Source organism: Stegostoma tigrinum, chromosome 29 (genome assembly GCF_030684315.1).
Source record: "Stegostoma tigrinum isolate sSteTig4 chromosome 29, sSteTig4.hap1, whole genome shotgun sequence".
Classification (NCBI taxonomy): Eukaryota; Metazoa; Chordata; class Chondrichthyes; order Orectolobiformes; family Stegostomatidae; genus Stegostoma; species Stegostoma tigrinum.
The window spans coordinates 43,840,414-43,857,082 of record NC_081382.1 but is presented as its reverse complement, the minus strand read 5'-3'; the positions used below and the strand labels follow the sequence as shown (position 1 = coordinate 43,857,082).

General features: G+C 56.4%; 2 protein-coding genes across 5 annotated transcripts in view; both read left to right on the top strand.

Moving 5' to 3' along the window:
- Positions 1-16,669, top strand: part of rexo4 (REX4 homolog, 3'-5' exonuclease) — a 202,371-nt gene that overhangs the window by 7,547 nt on the left and 178,155 nt on the right. The window lies entirely within an intron of this gene.
- The window catches only part of slc2a6 (solute carrier family 2 member 6), a 112,829-nt gene that overhangs the window by 94,248 nt on the left and 1,912 nt on the right, over positions 1-16,669 (top strand). The window contains exons 6-9 of the mRNA XM_059638324.1: positions 10,786-10,938; positions 13,937-14,045; positions 14,901-15,092; positions 16,125-16,270. Coding sequence (XP_059494307.1) covers positions 10,786-10,938; positions 13,937-14,045; positions 14,901-15,092; positions 16,125-16,270 — 600 coding nt within the window. The remainder of the gene's footprint in view (positions 1-10,785; positions 10,939-13,936; positions 14,046-14,900; positions 15,093-16,124; positions 16,271-16,669) is intronic.

Genomic DNA, 16,669 nt, shown 5'->3' with positions numbered 1-16,669 from the left:
CACCCTCACCCACACCCACACCCTCACCCACACCCACACCCACACCCTCACCCTCACCCTCACCCTCACCCACACCCTCACCCACACCCTCACCCACACCCTCACCCTCACCCTCACCCACACCCTCACCCTCACCCACACCCTCACCCTCACCCACACCCTCACCCACACCCACACCCTCACTCTCACCCACACCCTCACCCTCACCCTCACCCTCACCCACACCCTCACCCTCAACCTCACCCTCACCCTCACCCTCACCCTCACCCACACCCTCACCCACACCCTCACCCTCACCCTCACCCTCACCCGCACCCTCACCCTCACCCACACCCTCACCCACACCCTCACCCTCACCCTCACCCACACCCTCACCCACACCCACACCCTCACCCACACCCACACCCACACCCTCACCCTCACCCACACCCTCACCCTCACCCTCACCTTCACCCACACCCTCACCCTCACCCTCACCCACACCCTCACCCTCACCCACACCCACACCCTCACCCACACCCACACCCACACCCTCACCCTCACCCTCACCCTCAGCCTCACCCTCACCCACACCCTCACCCTCACCCTCACCCACACCCTCACCCTCACCCACACCCACACCCTCACCCTCACCCACAACCTCACCCACACCCACACCCACACCTTCACCCTCACAAACACCCACACCTTCACCCTCACCCACACACACTTCCTCACCCTCACCCTCACCCACACCCGCACCCTCTTCCACACCCACACACACCCACACCCTCACCCTCACCCACACCCTCACCCACAACCTCACCCTCACCCTCACCCACACCCACACCCTCACCCTCACCCTCACCCACAACCTCACCCACACCCTCAACCACACCCTCGCCCTCACCCACAACCTCACCATCAACCACACCCGCACCCTCTTCCACACCCACACACACGTCCTCACCCACATCCTCACCCTCACCCTCACACACACCCTCACCCACACCCTCACCCTCACCCACAACCTCACCCTCACCCTCACCCACACCCACACCCACACCCTCACCCACACACACTCCCTCACCCACACCCTCACCCACACCCTCACCCTCACCCTCACCCACACCCTCACCCTCACCCTCACCCTCACCCTCACCCACAACCTCACCCTCACCCTCACCCACACCCTCACCCACACCCACACCCTCACGCTCACCCGCACCCTCACTCACACCCTCACCCACACTCACACCCTCACCCACACACACGTCCTCACCCACATCATCACCCTCACCCTCACACACACCCTCACCCACACCCTCACCCTCACCCACAACCTCACCCTCACCCACACCCTCACCCACTCCCTCACCCTCACCCGCACCCTCACTCACACCCTCACCCACACTCACACCCTCACCCACACACACGTCCTCACCCACATCATCACCCTCACCCTCACACACACCCACACCCACACCCTCACCCTCACCCACACCCTCACCCACACCCACACCCTCACCCACACCCACACCCTCACCGTCACCCTCACACACACCCTCACCCACACCCTCACCCTCACCCTCACCCACACCCTCACCGTCACCCTCACACACACCCTCACCCACACCCTCACCCACACCCACACTCTCACCCACACCCTCACCCTCAACCTCACCCACACCTTCACCCTCACCCACACCCTCACCCTCACCCACACCCACACCTACACCCCTTCCCACACCCTCACCCACACACACACCCACACCCACACCTTCACCCTCACCCACACCCACACCTTCACCCTCACCCGCACCCACACCCACACCCTCACCCTCACCCACACCCTCACCCACACCCTCACATTCACCCACACACTCACCCACACCCTCACCCTCACCCACACCCACACCCTCACCCACACACACTCCCTCACCCACACCCTCACCCACACCCTCACCCACACCCTCACCCTCACCCTCACCCACACCCCCACCCTCACCCTCACCCTCACCCTCACCCTCACCCTCACCCTCACCCACACCCTCACCCACACCCACACCCACACCCACACCTTCACCCTCACAAACACCCACACCTTCACCCTCACCCACACACACTTCCTCACCCACACCCTCACCTACACCCACACCCTCTTCCACACCCACACGCACCCACACTCTCACCCTCACCCACACCCTCACCCACACCCTCACCCACAACCTCACCCTCACCCTCACCCACACCCTCACCCACACCCTCAACCACACCCTCACCCTCACCCACACCCTCACCCTCACCCTCACCCACACCCTCACCCACTCCCTCACCCTCACCCGCACCCTCACTCACACCCTCACCCACACTCACACCCTCACCCACACACACGTCCTCACCCACATCCTCACCCTCACCCTCACACACACCCACACCCACACCCACAACCTCACCCTCAACCTCACCCACACCTTCACCCTCACCCTCACCCACACCCACACCTACACCCTCTCCCACACCCTCACCCTCACCCACACCCACACCCACACCCACACCCACACCCTCTCCTACACCCTCTCCCACACCCACACCTTCACCCTCACCCACACCCACACCTTCACCCTAACCCGCACCCACACCCACACCCTCACCCTCACCCACACCCTCACCCACACCCTCACCTTCACCCTCTCCCTCACCCACACCCTCACACTCACCCACACCCTCACCCACGCCCTCACCCTCACCTTCTCCCTCACCCACACCCTCACACTCACCCACATCCTCACACTCACCCACACCCTTAACCAGACCCACACCTTCACCCACACACACTCCCTCACCCTCACCCACACCCTAACCCTAACCCTCACCCACACCCCTACCCACTCCCACACCCACACCCTCACCCTCACCCTCACCCTCATCCACACCCACACCCTCACCCACACCCTCACACATACCCTCACCGAAACCCTCACCCTCACACTCACCCACACCCCCACCCACACCCACACCCACACCCTCACCCTCACCCACACCCTCACCCACACCCTCACCCTCACCCACACCCTCACCCACACCCACACCCTCACCCACACCCTCACCCTCACCCTCACCCTCACGCACACCCACACCCACACCCACACCCACACCCACACCCTCACCCTCACCCACACCCACTCCCTCACCCTCACCCACACCACACCCACACCCACACACGCCCTCACCCACACACACACCCTCACCCACACCCTCACCCACACCCACACTCACCCTCACCCATACCCTCACGCACACACTCACCCACACCCACACTCACCCTCACCCACACCCTCACCCACACCCACACCCACCCCCTCACCCACATCCTCACACACACACCCTCACCCACACCCTCACCCACACCCACACCCTCACCCACACCCACACCCTCACCCTCACCCTCACCCTCACCCTCACCCTCACCCACACCCACACCCACACCCACACCCTCACCTTCACCCACACCTTCACCCACACCCTCACCCACACCCACACCCACACCCACACCCACACCCACACCCTCTCCCACACCCTCACCCACACACACACCCACACCCACACCCTCACCCTCACCCACACCCACACCCTCACCCACACCCACACCCTCTCCCACATTCTCACCCACACACACACCCACACCCTCACCCACACCCACACCCACACCCACACCCTCTCCCACACCCTCACCCACACACACACCCACACCCACACCCTCACCCTCACCCACACCCACACCCTCACCCACACCCACACCCTCTCCCACATTCTCACCCACACACACACCCACACACACACCCACACCCACACCCACAACCTCACCCTCACCCACACCCAAACCCACACCCTCACCCTCACCCACACCCACACCCACATCTTCACCCTCACAAACACCCACACCCACACCCTCACCCACACCTTCACCCTCACCCACTCACACTTCCTCACCCACACCCTCTTCCACACCCACACCCTCTTCCACACCCACACACACCCACACCCTCACCCTCACCCACACCCTCACCCACAACCTCACCCTCACCCTCACCCACACCCTCACCCACACCCTCAACCACACCCTCACCCTCACCCACAACCTCACCCTCACCCTCACCCACACCCTCACCCACTCCCTCACCCACTCCCTCACCCACTCCCTCACCCACACCCTCACCCACACCCACACTCACACCCACACCCTCACCCTCACCCTCACTCACACCCTCACCCACACCCACACCCACACCCTCACCCTCACCCTCACCCTCACCCTCATCCACACCCACACCCTCACCCACACCCTCACACATACCCTCACCGAAACCCTCACCCTCACACTCACCCACACCCTCACCCACACCCACACCCACACCCCACCCTCACCCTCACCCACACCCTCACCCACACCCTCACCCACACCCTCACCCACACCCACACCCTCTCCCACGCCCTCACCCTCACCCTCACCCTCACGCACACCCACACCCACACCCACACCCACACCCTCACCCACACCCACTCTCTCACCCTCACCCACACCCACACCCACACACGCCCTCACCCACACACACACCCTCACCTACACACACACCCTCACACACACCCTCACCCACACCCACACTCACCCTCACCCATACCCTCACCCACACCCTCACCCACACACTCTCACCCTCACCCACATCCTCACCCACACCGACCCCCTCACCCTCACGCACATCCTCACCCACATCCTCACCCTCACCCACACCCACACCCTCACCCACAACCACCCCCTCACCAACATCCTCACACACACGCCCTCACCCACACCCTCACCCTCACCCACACCCTCACCCACACCCACACCCACACCCTCACCCTCACCCACACCCTCACCCACACCCTCACCCTCACCCACACCCACACCCACACCCACACCCTCACCTTCACCCACACCCACACCCACACCCACACCCACACCCTCTCCCACACCCTCACCCACACACACACCCACACCCACACCCTCACCCTCACCCACACCCACACCCTCACCCACACCCACACCCTCTCCCACATCCTCACCCACACACACACCCACACACACCCACACCCACAACCTCACCCTCACCCACACCCAAACCCACACCCTCACCCTCACCCACACCCACACCCACATCTTCACCCTCACAAACACCCACACCCACACCCTCACACACACCTTCACCCTCACCCACTCACACTTCCTCACCCACACCCTCACCCTCACCCACACCCTCTTCCACACCCACTCACACCCACACCCTCACCCTCACCCACACCCTCACCCACAACCTCACCCTCACCCTCACCCACACCCTCACCCACACCCTCAACCACACCCTCACCCTCACCCACCTCACCCTCACCCTCACCCACAACCTCACCCACTCCCTCACCCACACCCTCACCCACTCCCTCACCCTCACCCGCACCCTCACTCACACCCTCACCCACACCCACACCCTCACCCACACCCTCACCCTCACCCGCACCCTCACTCACACCCTCACCCACACCCACACCCTCACCCACACCCTCACCCTCACCCACACCCACACCCTCACCCTCACCCTCACCCTCATCCACACCCACACCCTCACCCACACCCTCACACATACCCTCAAAGAAACCCTCACCCTCACACTCACCCACACCCTCACCCACACCCACACCCACACCCACACCCTCACCCTCACCCTCACCCACACCCTCACCCACACCCTCACCCTCACCCACACCCTCACCCACTCCCACACCCTCTCCCACGCCCTCACCCTCACCCTCACCCTCACGCACACCCACACCCACACCCTCACCCTCACCCACTCCCTCACCCTCACCCACACCCACACCCACACACGCCCTCACCCACACACACACCCTCACCCACACCCTCACCCACACCCACACTCACCCTCACCCATACCCTCACCCACACCCTCACCCACACCCACTCTCACCCTCACCCACACCCTCACCCACACCCACCCCCTTCACCCTCACGCACATCCTCACCCACATCCTCACCCTCACCCACACCCACACCCTCACCCACAACCACCCCCTCACCCACACGCCCTCACCCACACCCTCACCCTCACCCACACCCTCACCCACACCCACACCCACACCCTCACCCTCACCCACACCCACACCCACACCCACACCCTCACCTTCACCCACACCCACACCCTCTCCCACACCTTCACCCACACACACACCCACACCCTCAACCACACCCTCACCCACACACACACCCACACAAACACCCACACCCACAACCTCACCCTCACCCACACCCAAATCCACACCCTCACCCACACCCACACCCACATCTTCACCCTCACAAACACCCCCACCCACTTCCTCACCCACACCCTCACCCTCACCCACACCCTCACCCACAACCTCACCCTCACCCTCACCCACACCCTCACCCACACCCGCAACCACACCCTCACCCTCACCCACAACCTCACCCTCACCCTCACCCACACCCTCACCCACTCCCTCACCCACACCATCACCCACTCCCTCACCCTCACCCGCACCCTCACTCACACCCTCACCCACACCCTCACCCTCACCCGCACCCTCACTCACACCCTCACCCACACTCACTCCCTCACCCACACACACGTCCTCACCCACATCCTCACCCTCACCCTCACACACACCCTCACCCACACCCTCACCCACTCCCTCACCCACACCATCACCCACTCCCTCACCCTCACCCGCACCCTCACTCACACCCTCACCCACACCCTCACCCTCACCCGCACCCTCACTCACACCCTCACCCACACTCACTCCCTCACCCACACACACGTCCTCACCCACATCCTCACCCTCACCCTCACACACACCCTCACCCACACCCTCACCCACACCCTCACCCTCAACGTCACCCACACCTTCTCCCTCACCCTCACCCACACCCACACCAACACCCTCTCCCACACCCTCACCCTCACCCTCTCCCACACCCTCACCCACACACACCCACACCCTCACCCTCCCCCTCACCTTCACCCTCACCCACACCCACACCTTCACCCTCACCCGCACCCACACCCTCACCCTCACACACACCCTCACCCACACCCACACCCACACCCTCACCCTCACCCACACCCTCACCCACACCCTCACCCACACCCTCAACCTCACCCTCTCCCTCACCCACACCTTCACCCTCACCCGCACCCACATCCTCACCCATAATCTCACCCTCACCCTCACCCTCACCCACACCCTCACCCTCACCCTCACCCTCACCCTCACCCTCACCCTCACCCTCACCCTCACCCACTCCCTCAACCACACCCTCACACATACCCACACCGAAACCCTCACCCTCACACTCACCCACACCCTCACCCTCACCCACACCCTCACCCACACCCACACCCACACCCTCACACTGCAGGGAGAGGTCACACACCAGTCCTGAGCCAATGGCAGGAATCTCTGTTGCTTTAAACCAATGAACATTCTCAGATCAGCAGCTCAGTGGCCAGGCCGAGCTCCAGAGATAGAAATGTAACATCCAAACTCACTCCATCACCACACCACAAAGGGAGCAGGCACTGTCGGAGGGTCAGTGCTGAGGGAGCGCCACACTGTCGCAGGGTCAGTGCTGAGGGCAGGGGCACTGTTGGAGTGTCAGCGCTGAGAGAGTGGGCACTGTCGGAGGGTCAGTGCTGAGGCAGGGGGCACTGTCGGAGGGTCAGTGCTGAGGGAGTGGGCACTGTCGGAGGGTCAGTGCTGAGGGAGCGGGCACTGCCGGAGGGTCAGTGCTGAGGGAGCAGGCACTGTCGGAGGGTCAGTGCTGGAGCGGGCACTGTCGCAGGGTCAGTGCTGAGGGAGGGGGCACTGTCGGAGGGTCAGCGCTGAGGGAGTGGGCACTGTCGGAGGGTCAGTGCTGAGGGAGGGGGCGCTGTCAGAGGGTCAGTGCTGAGGGAGCGGGCACTGTCGGAGGGGCAGTGCTGAGGGAGTGGGCACTGTCGCAGGGTCAGTGCTGAGGGAGCGGGCACTGTCGCAGGGTCCGTGCTGAGGGAGCGGGCACCTTCGGAGGGGCAGTGCTGAGGGAGCGGGCACTGTCAGAGGGTCAGAGCTGAGGGAGCGGGCACTGTCGCAGGCTCAGTGCTGAGGGAGTGGGCACTGTTGGAGGGTCAGTGCTGAGGGAGCGGGCACTGTCAGAGGGTCAGTGCTGAGGGAGCGGGCATTGTCGCAGGGTCAGTGCTGAGGGAGCGGGCATTGTCGGAGGGTCAGTGCTGAGAGAGCGGGCACTGTCAGAGGGTCAGTGCTGAGGGAGTGGGCACTGTCAGAGGGTCAGTGCTGAGGGAGTGGGCACTGTCGGTGGGTCAGTGCTGAGGGAGTGGGCACTGTCGGTGGGTCAGTGCTGAGGGAGTGGGCACTGTTGGAGGGTCAGTGCTGAGGGAGCGGGCACTGTCAGAGGGTCAGTGCTGAGGGAGCGGGCATTGTCGCAGGGTCAGTGCTGAGGGAGCGGGCATTGTCGGAGGGTCAGTGCTGAGAGAGCGGGCACTGTCAGAGGGTCAGTGCTGAGGGAGTGGGCACTGTCGGAGGGTCAGTGCTGAGGGAGTGGGCACTGTCGGTGGGTCAGTGCTGAGGGAGTGGGCACTGTTGGAGGGTCAGTGCTGTGGGAGCGGGCACTGTAGAGCCAATGATCTATCACCAACTTTCCTGATGAACATGCATCAGGAACTGAAATAAAATGCTGTTTGTGGGATCTTGCTATGCCTACTTTACAACGGTGTTTCTGACATTATGAACATTCCTCGGCTTACAGCATGTAAACATGTACATTCACTCAACTCCAACTTCACTATTCCGTTGAACCTTGTTTCATAGACTAGAATCATCGAAGCCTACTATATTGAAACAGGCCATTCTGCAGCGCAGTCACTCGGTGGTTCGCACTGCTGCCTCACAGCACCAGGGACCTGGGTTCGAGTCTACCCTCAGGCAACTGTGTGGAGTTTGCATATTCTCCCCTTATTTGCATAAGTTTCCACAATGTTCCCGTTTCCTCCCACAGCCCAAAAATATGCAGAACAGCTGGTTTGGCTGTGCCAAATTGCTCATTGTCGGAACATGCAGGCTGGGTGCATTAGCGATATGGAAATACAGGGGTACGGTACAGGAGAGAGTCTGGGTGGGATGCTCTTTGAATGGTTGATGTGGACTGTTGGGCTGAATGGCCTGTTTCCATACTGTAGGAGTTCTACAATTCATATCGATAGGGGCAGGAGTAAACCATTTGGCCCTTGAGATTGCTCCCCCATTCAGTCTGATCATAGAGATCAATTACCCAACCCTGCCCTCCCCACAATCACTTTCAATGTCACAGAATACCACCGGCTCACCACACTCAGGCTGAAGACACTTCTCCTGTTAGGTCAAAAAGGCTTATTCTTAAACTATGACACAAATTCTAGATTCTCCCACCATCAGGAGCATCCTTCCTGCATCTAAGCTGTCTGCACCAGTCAGAATTTTACAGGTTTTTATGAGATTCCCCCTTATTGTTCTAAACTGCAGTGAATACAATCCAACAGCTCAATCCCTCCTCTCACGTCAGTCCTGCCATCCCTGGAATTAATTTGGTAAACCTTCACTGCACTCTCTCTACTGCACAACAAAAATATCCTTTCTCAGATAAGGAGACAAAACTGATACAATACTCGGGTGTGGCCTCACCAACGCTCTGTATAACCGCAGCAAGGCCTCCTTGTTCCTGTACTCGAATCCTCTCTCTATGAAGGCCAACACACAATTAGTCTTCTTCACTGCCTGCTGCACCTGCACGCTTACTTTCAGCAGGTCAAGGTTCCGGGTATTTCCCTTCATCAGGACAGTCCTGAAGAAGGATAAAACCCAAAACATTGACTGCTCCTTTGCTCCAGACACTGCCCAACCTGCTGTGTTCTTCCAGCCTCCTGTTTGTCCACCTTGGAGTCCAGATTCTGCAGGTTTTTATTGTACCTTACTTTCAGCGCCTCGTGCACGAGGGCACCCAAATCCCGTTGAACAGTCCCCTCTCTCAATTGACAGACAATAAATCTGTCCCCATGCTATTGCCGCTGAAATGATAACTTCTCATTGACCCACATTACAGTGTATTTGCCAAGCATTTGCCCACTCACTCAGCCTGTCCAAATCGCACTGCAGCATCTCTGCATCCTCCTCGCAGTTCACCCATCCACCCAGTTTTGTGTCACCTGCAGATTTTGAGGTATTATGTTTAGTTCCTTCATTTAGCTAGCATATATTGTGAATAGCTGGGGTCCTAGCACTGATTTCTGTGGTACCCCACTGGTCAGTACCTGCCTTTCACTTAAAGATCTATTTATTCCAAGTCTTTGTTTCTTGTCTGCTAGCCAGTTTTCTGCCCATCTCAATACACTATCCCCGATTCCATGAACTTGCTAGTCCCTTATATCGGACCTTGTATGAAAACCTTCGAAAGTTGAAATAAACCATATCCACCAGTTCCCTCTCATCAACTCTACTCATTGCATCCCCAATAGCTTTGTCAAGTACGATTTCTCTTCCACTAAACCACACTGACTCTGTCTGATTCGACCAGTTTTCTGCTATAAAACTCTTGCCAATGAGCTCGAACGTACTGCACCAGCTGTAAATGGTGAGACGGTGCTCTTTGGTAGAATTGCAGGTTCTTTTACAGAGTGAGATTGTAACTCTTTCGCCACACAGGTCAGTCAGTTTTCGTGTTCTGAATTAAGCCAACGCCACATCTACAAGCCCATACTGATTTCAGTCTTCATGAGGGTCTTCCAGCAGCTCAGTGGAATCACAGTTGTCCTTGTCAACATGCAGATTATCTTCGACAGTACTGCTGTCATTCTGGTAAGTAGCATCCAAACAGCTGACTCTCATTCAAATCCCGCACATAGGCATTTCTCAGCTTGCAGCCTCCTGGCAGCTTCAAGACTTATTGTCCATCTCAAGTGCCTTGTGCGAGTGATGCCAGGCACCACTTTGAACCAATGACTGGCATCTTTCAGGTGAGATTGATAGCAAAACTGGGATCAAAGTGTATCAGGGACAAACCCTCCGGTGGTTGGAGTCATACCTATCACACACAGGAGGATGGTCGTGGTTATGAGAAGTCAGTCATCTCAGCTCCAGGACATCTCTGCAGGAGTTCCTCAGGTTAGTGTCCTAGGCCCAACCATCTTCAGCTGCTTCATCAATGCCCTTCTCTCCATCATAAGGTCAGAAATGGAGGTGTTCGCCGATGCTTGTACAATGTTCAGCACCATTCGTGACTCCTCAGATACTGAAACAATCCATGTTCACATGCAGCAAGATCTGGACAATATCCAGGCTTGAGCTGACAAGTGGCAAGTGACACCCACAGCACACAAATGCCAGGCTATGACCATCACCAATAAGAGACAATCTATCCACCGGATCATGACATTCAATGGTGTTACTAACACTGAATCCGCCACTATCGACATCCTGAGGGTTACCATTGACCAGAAACTCACTGGACTCACCACATAAACACAGTGGCTACAAGAGTAGGCCAGAAGCTGGGAATACTGCAGTGGGTAACTCATCTCCTGACTCCTGAAAGCCTGTCCACCGTCTATAAGGCACAAATCAGGAGTGTGATGGAATACTCCCCACTTGCCTGGATGAGTGCATCCCCAACGACACACGAGTAGCTTGACACCATCCAGGACAAAGCAGTCCACTTGATTGGCATCACATCCACAAACATCCCACTCCCTCCATCACTGACGCTCAGTAGCAGCAGTGTGTACTATCTACAAGATGGACTGCAGAGATTCACCAAAGATCCTCAGGCAGCTCCTTCCAAACCCGAGATAGCACAGTGTGGAGCTGGATGGACACAGCAGGCCAAGCAGCATCTCAGGAGCACAAAAGCTGACGTTTCGGGCCTAGATCCTTCAGGGTCTAGGCCCGAAATGTCAGCTTTTGTGCTCCTGAGATGCTGCTGGGCCTGCTGCGTTCATCCAGCTCCACACTGTGGATTCTCCAGCATCTGCAGTTCCCATTATCTCCTTCCAAACCCAGCTGTGACCTGGTCAAGTCAGCAGCTTTCCCTTCCCAAAGGACAGCAGTCTCCCAGCTGGATTTTTATGAGCATGCAACAGCTTTGAGGTGACTTCTACCACTTCCCAGATCCTTCATTTTCAAACTCTGGAACAGTCCAGGATGGGATTTGAACCAGCCCAGTGATGGAACCTCGACATTGTAGTACAGAAGGTATCCCTGTCATCACTGTGCACTGACCCGCTGGGAGGAGGTGCTGTATCCAGTATAGACCCAGCTCCCTGGACACATCCAAACCCACATCAAGTTACCCAGAATAGGAATGCTGCAGCTTTCATCCTTCACCTCTGAGATACCGACTGAGCGGGGAGCAGTGAAATTATAAATCATTGTCATCCTGCTCCATCATTCAATGAACCATAGATGGTCTGTTTGTAACTTCAAATCCATATTCTCATTTGTCCCCCATAACCTTTCACCCCTTTATCAGGAAACTATCCACCAGAATCTCTCAGTATGCCTGTGGGTTGGAGAATGAGGGGGATATCTCTACCTTCTGACTCTCTGCGAGCTCATACTCTCTCTACCTGACACACTCACTCTATCTCAGTCAGTACGTCTTTCTTTAGGTCTCTATCTCCATTGCACAGTGTTCCTCTGCCTCTCCTGTTCTTTGTCAATCTCTGTCTCACTCTGTCTCTCTCTCAGCCTCATCTCTGCTCTGTTTCTCTCACTCTCTCTCCAGTCTTTCTCTCTCCCCGTACCTCAAACTCCCTCCCCTCCTTTCTTTCTCTGCCCTCTCCCCACCATCTGTCTCTCTCTCACTCTCCCTCCCACCACCATCTCTCTCCCTTATCACTCTCCCTCCCCGCTGCCATCTCGCTCTCTCTCTCTCACTCTCCCCCCACCATTTCTCTCTCTCTCTTGCTTTCGCTCTCTCCCCCCACCATCTCTCTCTCACTTTCTCTCTCCCCACCATCTCTCACTCTCCCTCCCACCACCATCTCTCTCCCTTTATCACTCTCCCTCCCCGCTGCCATCTCGCTCTCTCTCTCACTCTCCCCCCACGATTTCTCTCTCTCTCGCTTTCGCTCTCCCCCCCCCCCCCCACCATCTCTCTCTCTCACTCTGCCTCGCCCCACCATCTCTCTTTCTCTCTCAGTCTCCCTACCCCCCACCGCCATCTTGCTCTCTCTCACTCGATCACACCCCTCACAGCTCCCCCACAACACCGCTCGGTCCCACCACCCTCCCTCCCTCTCACTCTCTCTCTCCCTTAACCCCCCCCACCCTCCCTCTCTCTCTCCCCACCCTCCATTTTCTCTCTCTCACTCGCTCTCTCCCCACTCCCTCTCTCTCACTCTCTCTTTCTCCCTCTCACTCACACTCTCTCTACTCCGCAAACACCCTCCCTCTCCCTCACTCTCTCTCTCCTCATCCACACACCCTCCCTCTCTCTTTCTCCCCCCCACTCTCCCCCCACCCTCCCTCCCTCTCTCTCTCCCCCCACGCTCTCTCTCTTTCTCCACCCATCCTCCCTTTCTCTCTTTCTCCACCCATGCTCTATCACTCTCTCTCTACCCCCACCCTCCCTTTCTCTCTCCCCCACTCTCTGTCTCTCTCTCTCTCCCCACCCTCTCTCTCTCTCCCCCAACCCCCTTGCTCTCCCATCCTCCTCTCCCCACCAACCCCCGTCTCCCCCCGCCTCACCACTCCTCTCTCTCCCCCTTACCCCCACCCTCTCTCTCTCTCTCTCTCTCTCTCTCCTCCATCTCCTTCTCCCTCCCCTCACACACTAATGGAAGGTTTTTCTCATTAGGCAGGAGGTGACGATGCTGTGCTTGTGGGGATTGTTCGATTGTTCTCTGTCTCGTTGGCTGCTTGGCTGATGGACAAAGCTGGGAGACGGAGACTCCTCTTTGTCTCAGGTACAGTAAGGCAGGAGCTTCAACCGAACAGAATGGGCTGGCCTGCTGTCCCTCAGTGCCTTAGCAAGCAGCACTGAATGGGAATGAGGGATTCCAGATCCCACCACTGGGATAATGTGCAGCTGGTGGGAGAGGGATGGAATGCACTAAAATTGGCTTTGGCTTCTTTGGGGTTAGGTCAAAGGGAAATCAACGGGAACTCCCACTCCTGAGCGCTATCCTAATGGCACTGAGAGACAGGTCACTGTCAATCAGCTGCCAATGAGTCAGACTGTGATTCTGCTGTTCCGAGGACAGGCTGGGCTTTGGGTCCTGACATTCTGCACAATTTCCATTGCAAACCAGTCACAAAAACTTCCTAACTCCCATTGCAAAGACCAGCCCGTTAATATGCTGCCCTCAGCTGCCAGACTCTGAGCCCAATTCTGTGGTTGTTCTGACAATCAGTGAATGTTGGGATTCTGCATTTGAAATAATTCTCAATGTTTACACATTGTCAGAAAGGTCGTTGCTATTTGTTCTGAACTGTTGGTGTTTGTACAAACTGAGTGGTCACTGGAGAGAGTAGCTGAAAGGCAACCACACTGGAATGGGACTGGAGTCACATGGAGGCCATTTCTTGTCCTGAAGGATACACAAAGCCCAGTGGTTTTATGAAGACTTGATTGCTTCAGGGTCGTGATTCCCGTTTGTTAATCAGAACCCTAGTTCATAAACTCACTGTGGTGGTATCTTTTGGGTTATTAATCCAGAAAATGGACTGTAGTTCCATCCACATCCCCATCATTGACAGTGAAACCGCCCAACACAACCCAGTAAGGAAACTGACCTTTTATTTCCTCCTCCTCCTACCAGGTATAATCATGTCCATCTCAATGCTGAGTCTTGGAGTCTACATCAAACTGAATGAATTAAAAAGTAATCAGACCAGCAGCAACATGCCCTTTGAGAACACAACCCATTTAACAGCTGAGCATCCACTTCAACACAAAACGACAGGATTGTTAACTATCATTCCCCTCATCAGTGTCATGGTTTTCATTTTTGGTAAGTTCAACTGGGAGTGATTGATAGCGATGGTATAGAGAGAGCTTTACTCTGTATCTAACTGCACACTGTCCCTGTCCTGGGGGTGTTTGACAGGAGAACAGTGAAGAGTGAATCTTCTCACCTTTCACCCAATGCAAACATAATCTCCCCTAGAACTCCAGGTGCAGTGTTATCCCAAGGATTCCCTGCTTTTATGTTCCATTTCTCACTTAATAAGGATTAACGATCCATCCGCATTCCTAAATATTAGCTGCGCATCAAAACTGATAACTAAGATAACACAGTGTGGAGCTGGATGTACACAGCAGGCCAGGCAGCATCAGAGGAGCAGGAAAACTGATGTTTTGGGTCAGGACCCTTTGGAAATATTCGGATTTTCTGAATAAGGGTCCCGACCTGAAATGTCAGCTTTCCCACTCCTCTGATGCTGCCTGACCTGCTGTGCTCCTCCAGATCCACGCTGTGTTATTTCTGACTCCAGCATCGGTAATTCTTACTATTTCAAACTGGTAACTAGCTTTTCTTTTTAAAAAAATGATACCTCAGGACAGTCCGATCCTTCTGCTCTTCAGAGTTCTGTAGTCTGCCTCACTTTCTCTATTTGAATAATTTGCTGATTTTTTTTTATTCTTCCTGCCAAAGTCGACAAGTGAATTTTTGCCCAATTTCTGAACCTATTTATTTCCCCTTTCAGACTCTACATTCTCTTCGGAACTTACTTTCCCACTGATCTTGGTGTCACAAGCAAATGTAGGATGGCCATTCATTTGTGTTATTAATAAATAGCTGGTAATCTAGCACCTGTATCTGCTGTAATCTATTTACAGTTTGCTAATATATCATCTCCTGTTAGTCAATCTTCATCCATGTTAATGTATCCTCCCCAATATCTGTGCTCTTATCTCGCGTAGTAACCTTTCAATTGTGGATTTAGTGAATGATCTTTAGTCTGAAGCCTTTTGCCAGTGCATTGCACTTGTTAATTACCTCCATGTGGTTAACTTTCGCCTCATTGACCCCTATACACAGGCTATGCCTTAGGCTGGGGACCAATCACTTGGCTGATGATGTCGGAGATCCTTCCACTGAAAGTCCGTGGGTTCGCGTCGGGCGTGTGTGTGGCTGTCAGTTGGATCACGGCCTTCGTCTTAACAGAATTCTTCTTACAAGTGAAGGTAAACATGTTTTTCACCGTCTACACTTTCCCCCCAGTGCCTGATTTATTTTCTCGCTCAGAGTTAGCCAAAAGTTTACTCCATCTACATTTTCATTGCCCCTTCTGGGAGATGTCATGGCTGTTTGTGTAAGGATAGACACGGAAAATAAGAACAGGAGTAGGCCATTCTGCCCTTCCAGCCTGCTGTCCCATGGCACATGATCACGGCTGACCATCCAAATTCTGTTCCCACTTTCTCCCTGTACTCTCTGATCTCTTTAGCCTGAAGACCTCTAACTCCTTCCTGAAAGCATTCAATGTTTTGGCCTCACCTGTTGTCCGCGATGGAAAATCCCACAGGCTCCCCACTCTCTGCGGGAAAAACATTTCTCCTCATCCCAATGATTCATACTGTGAT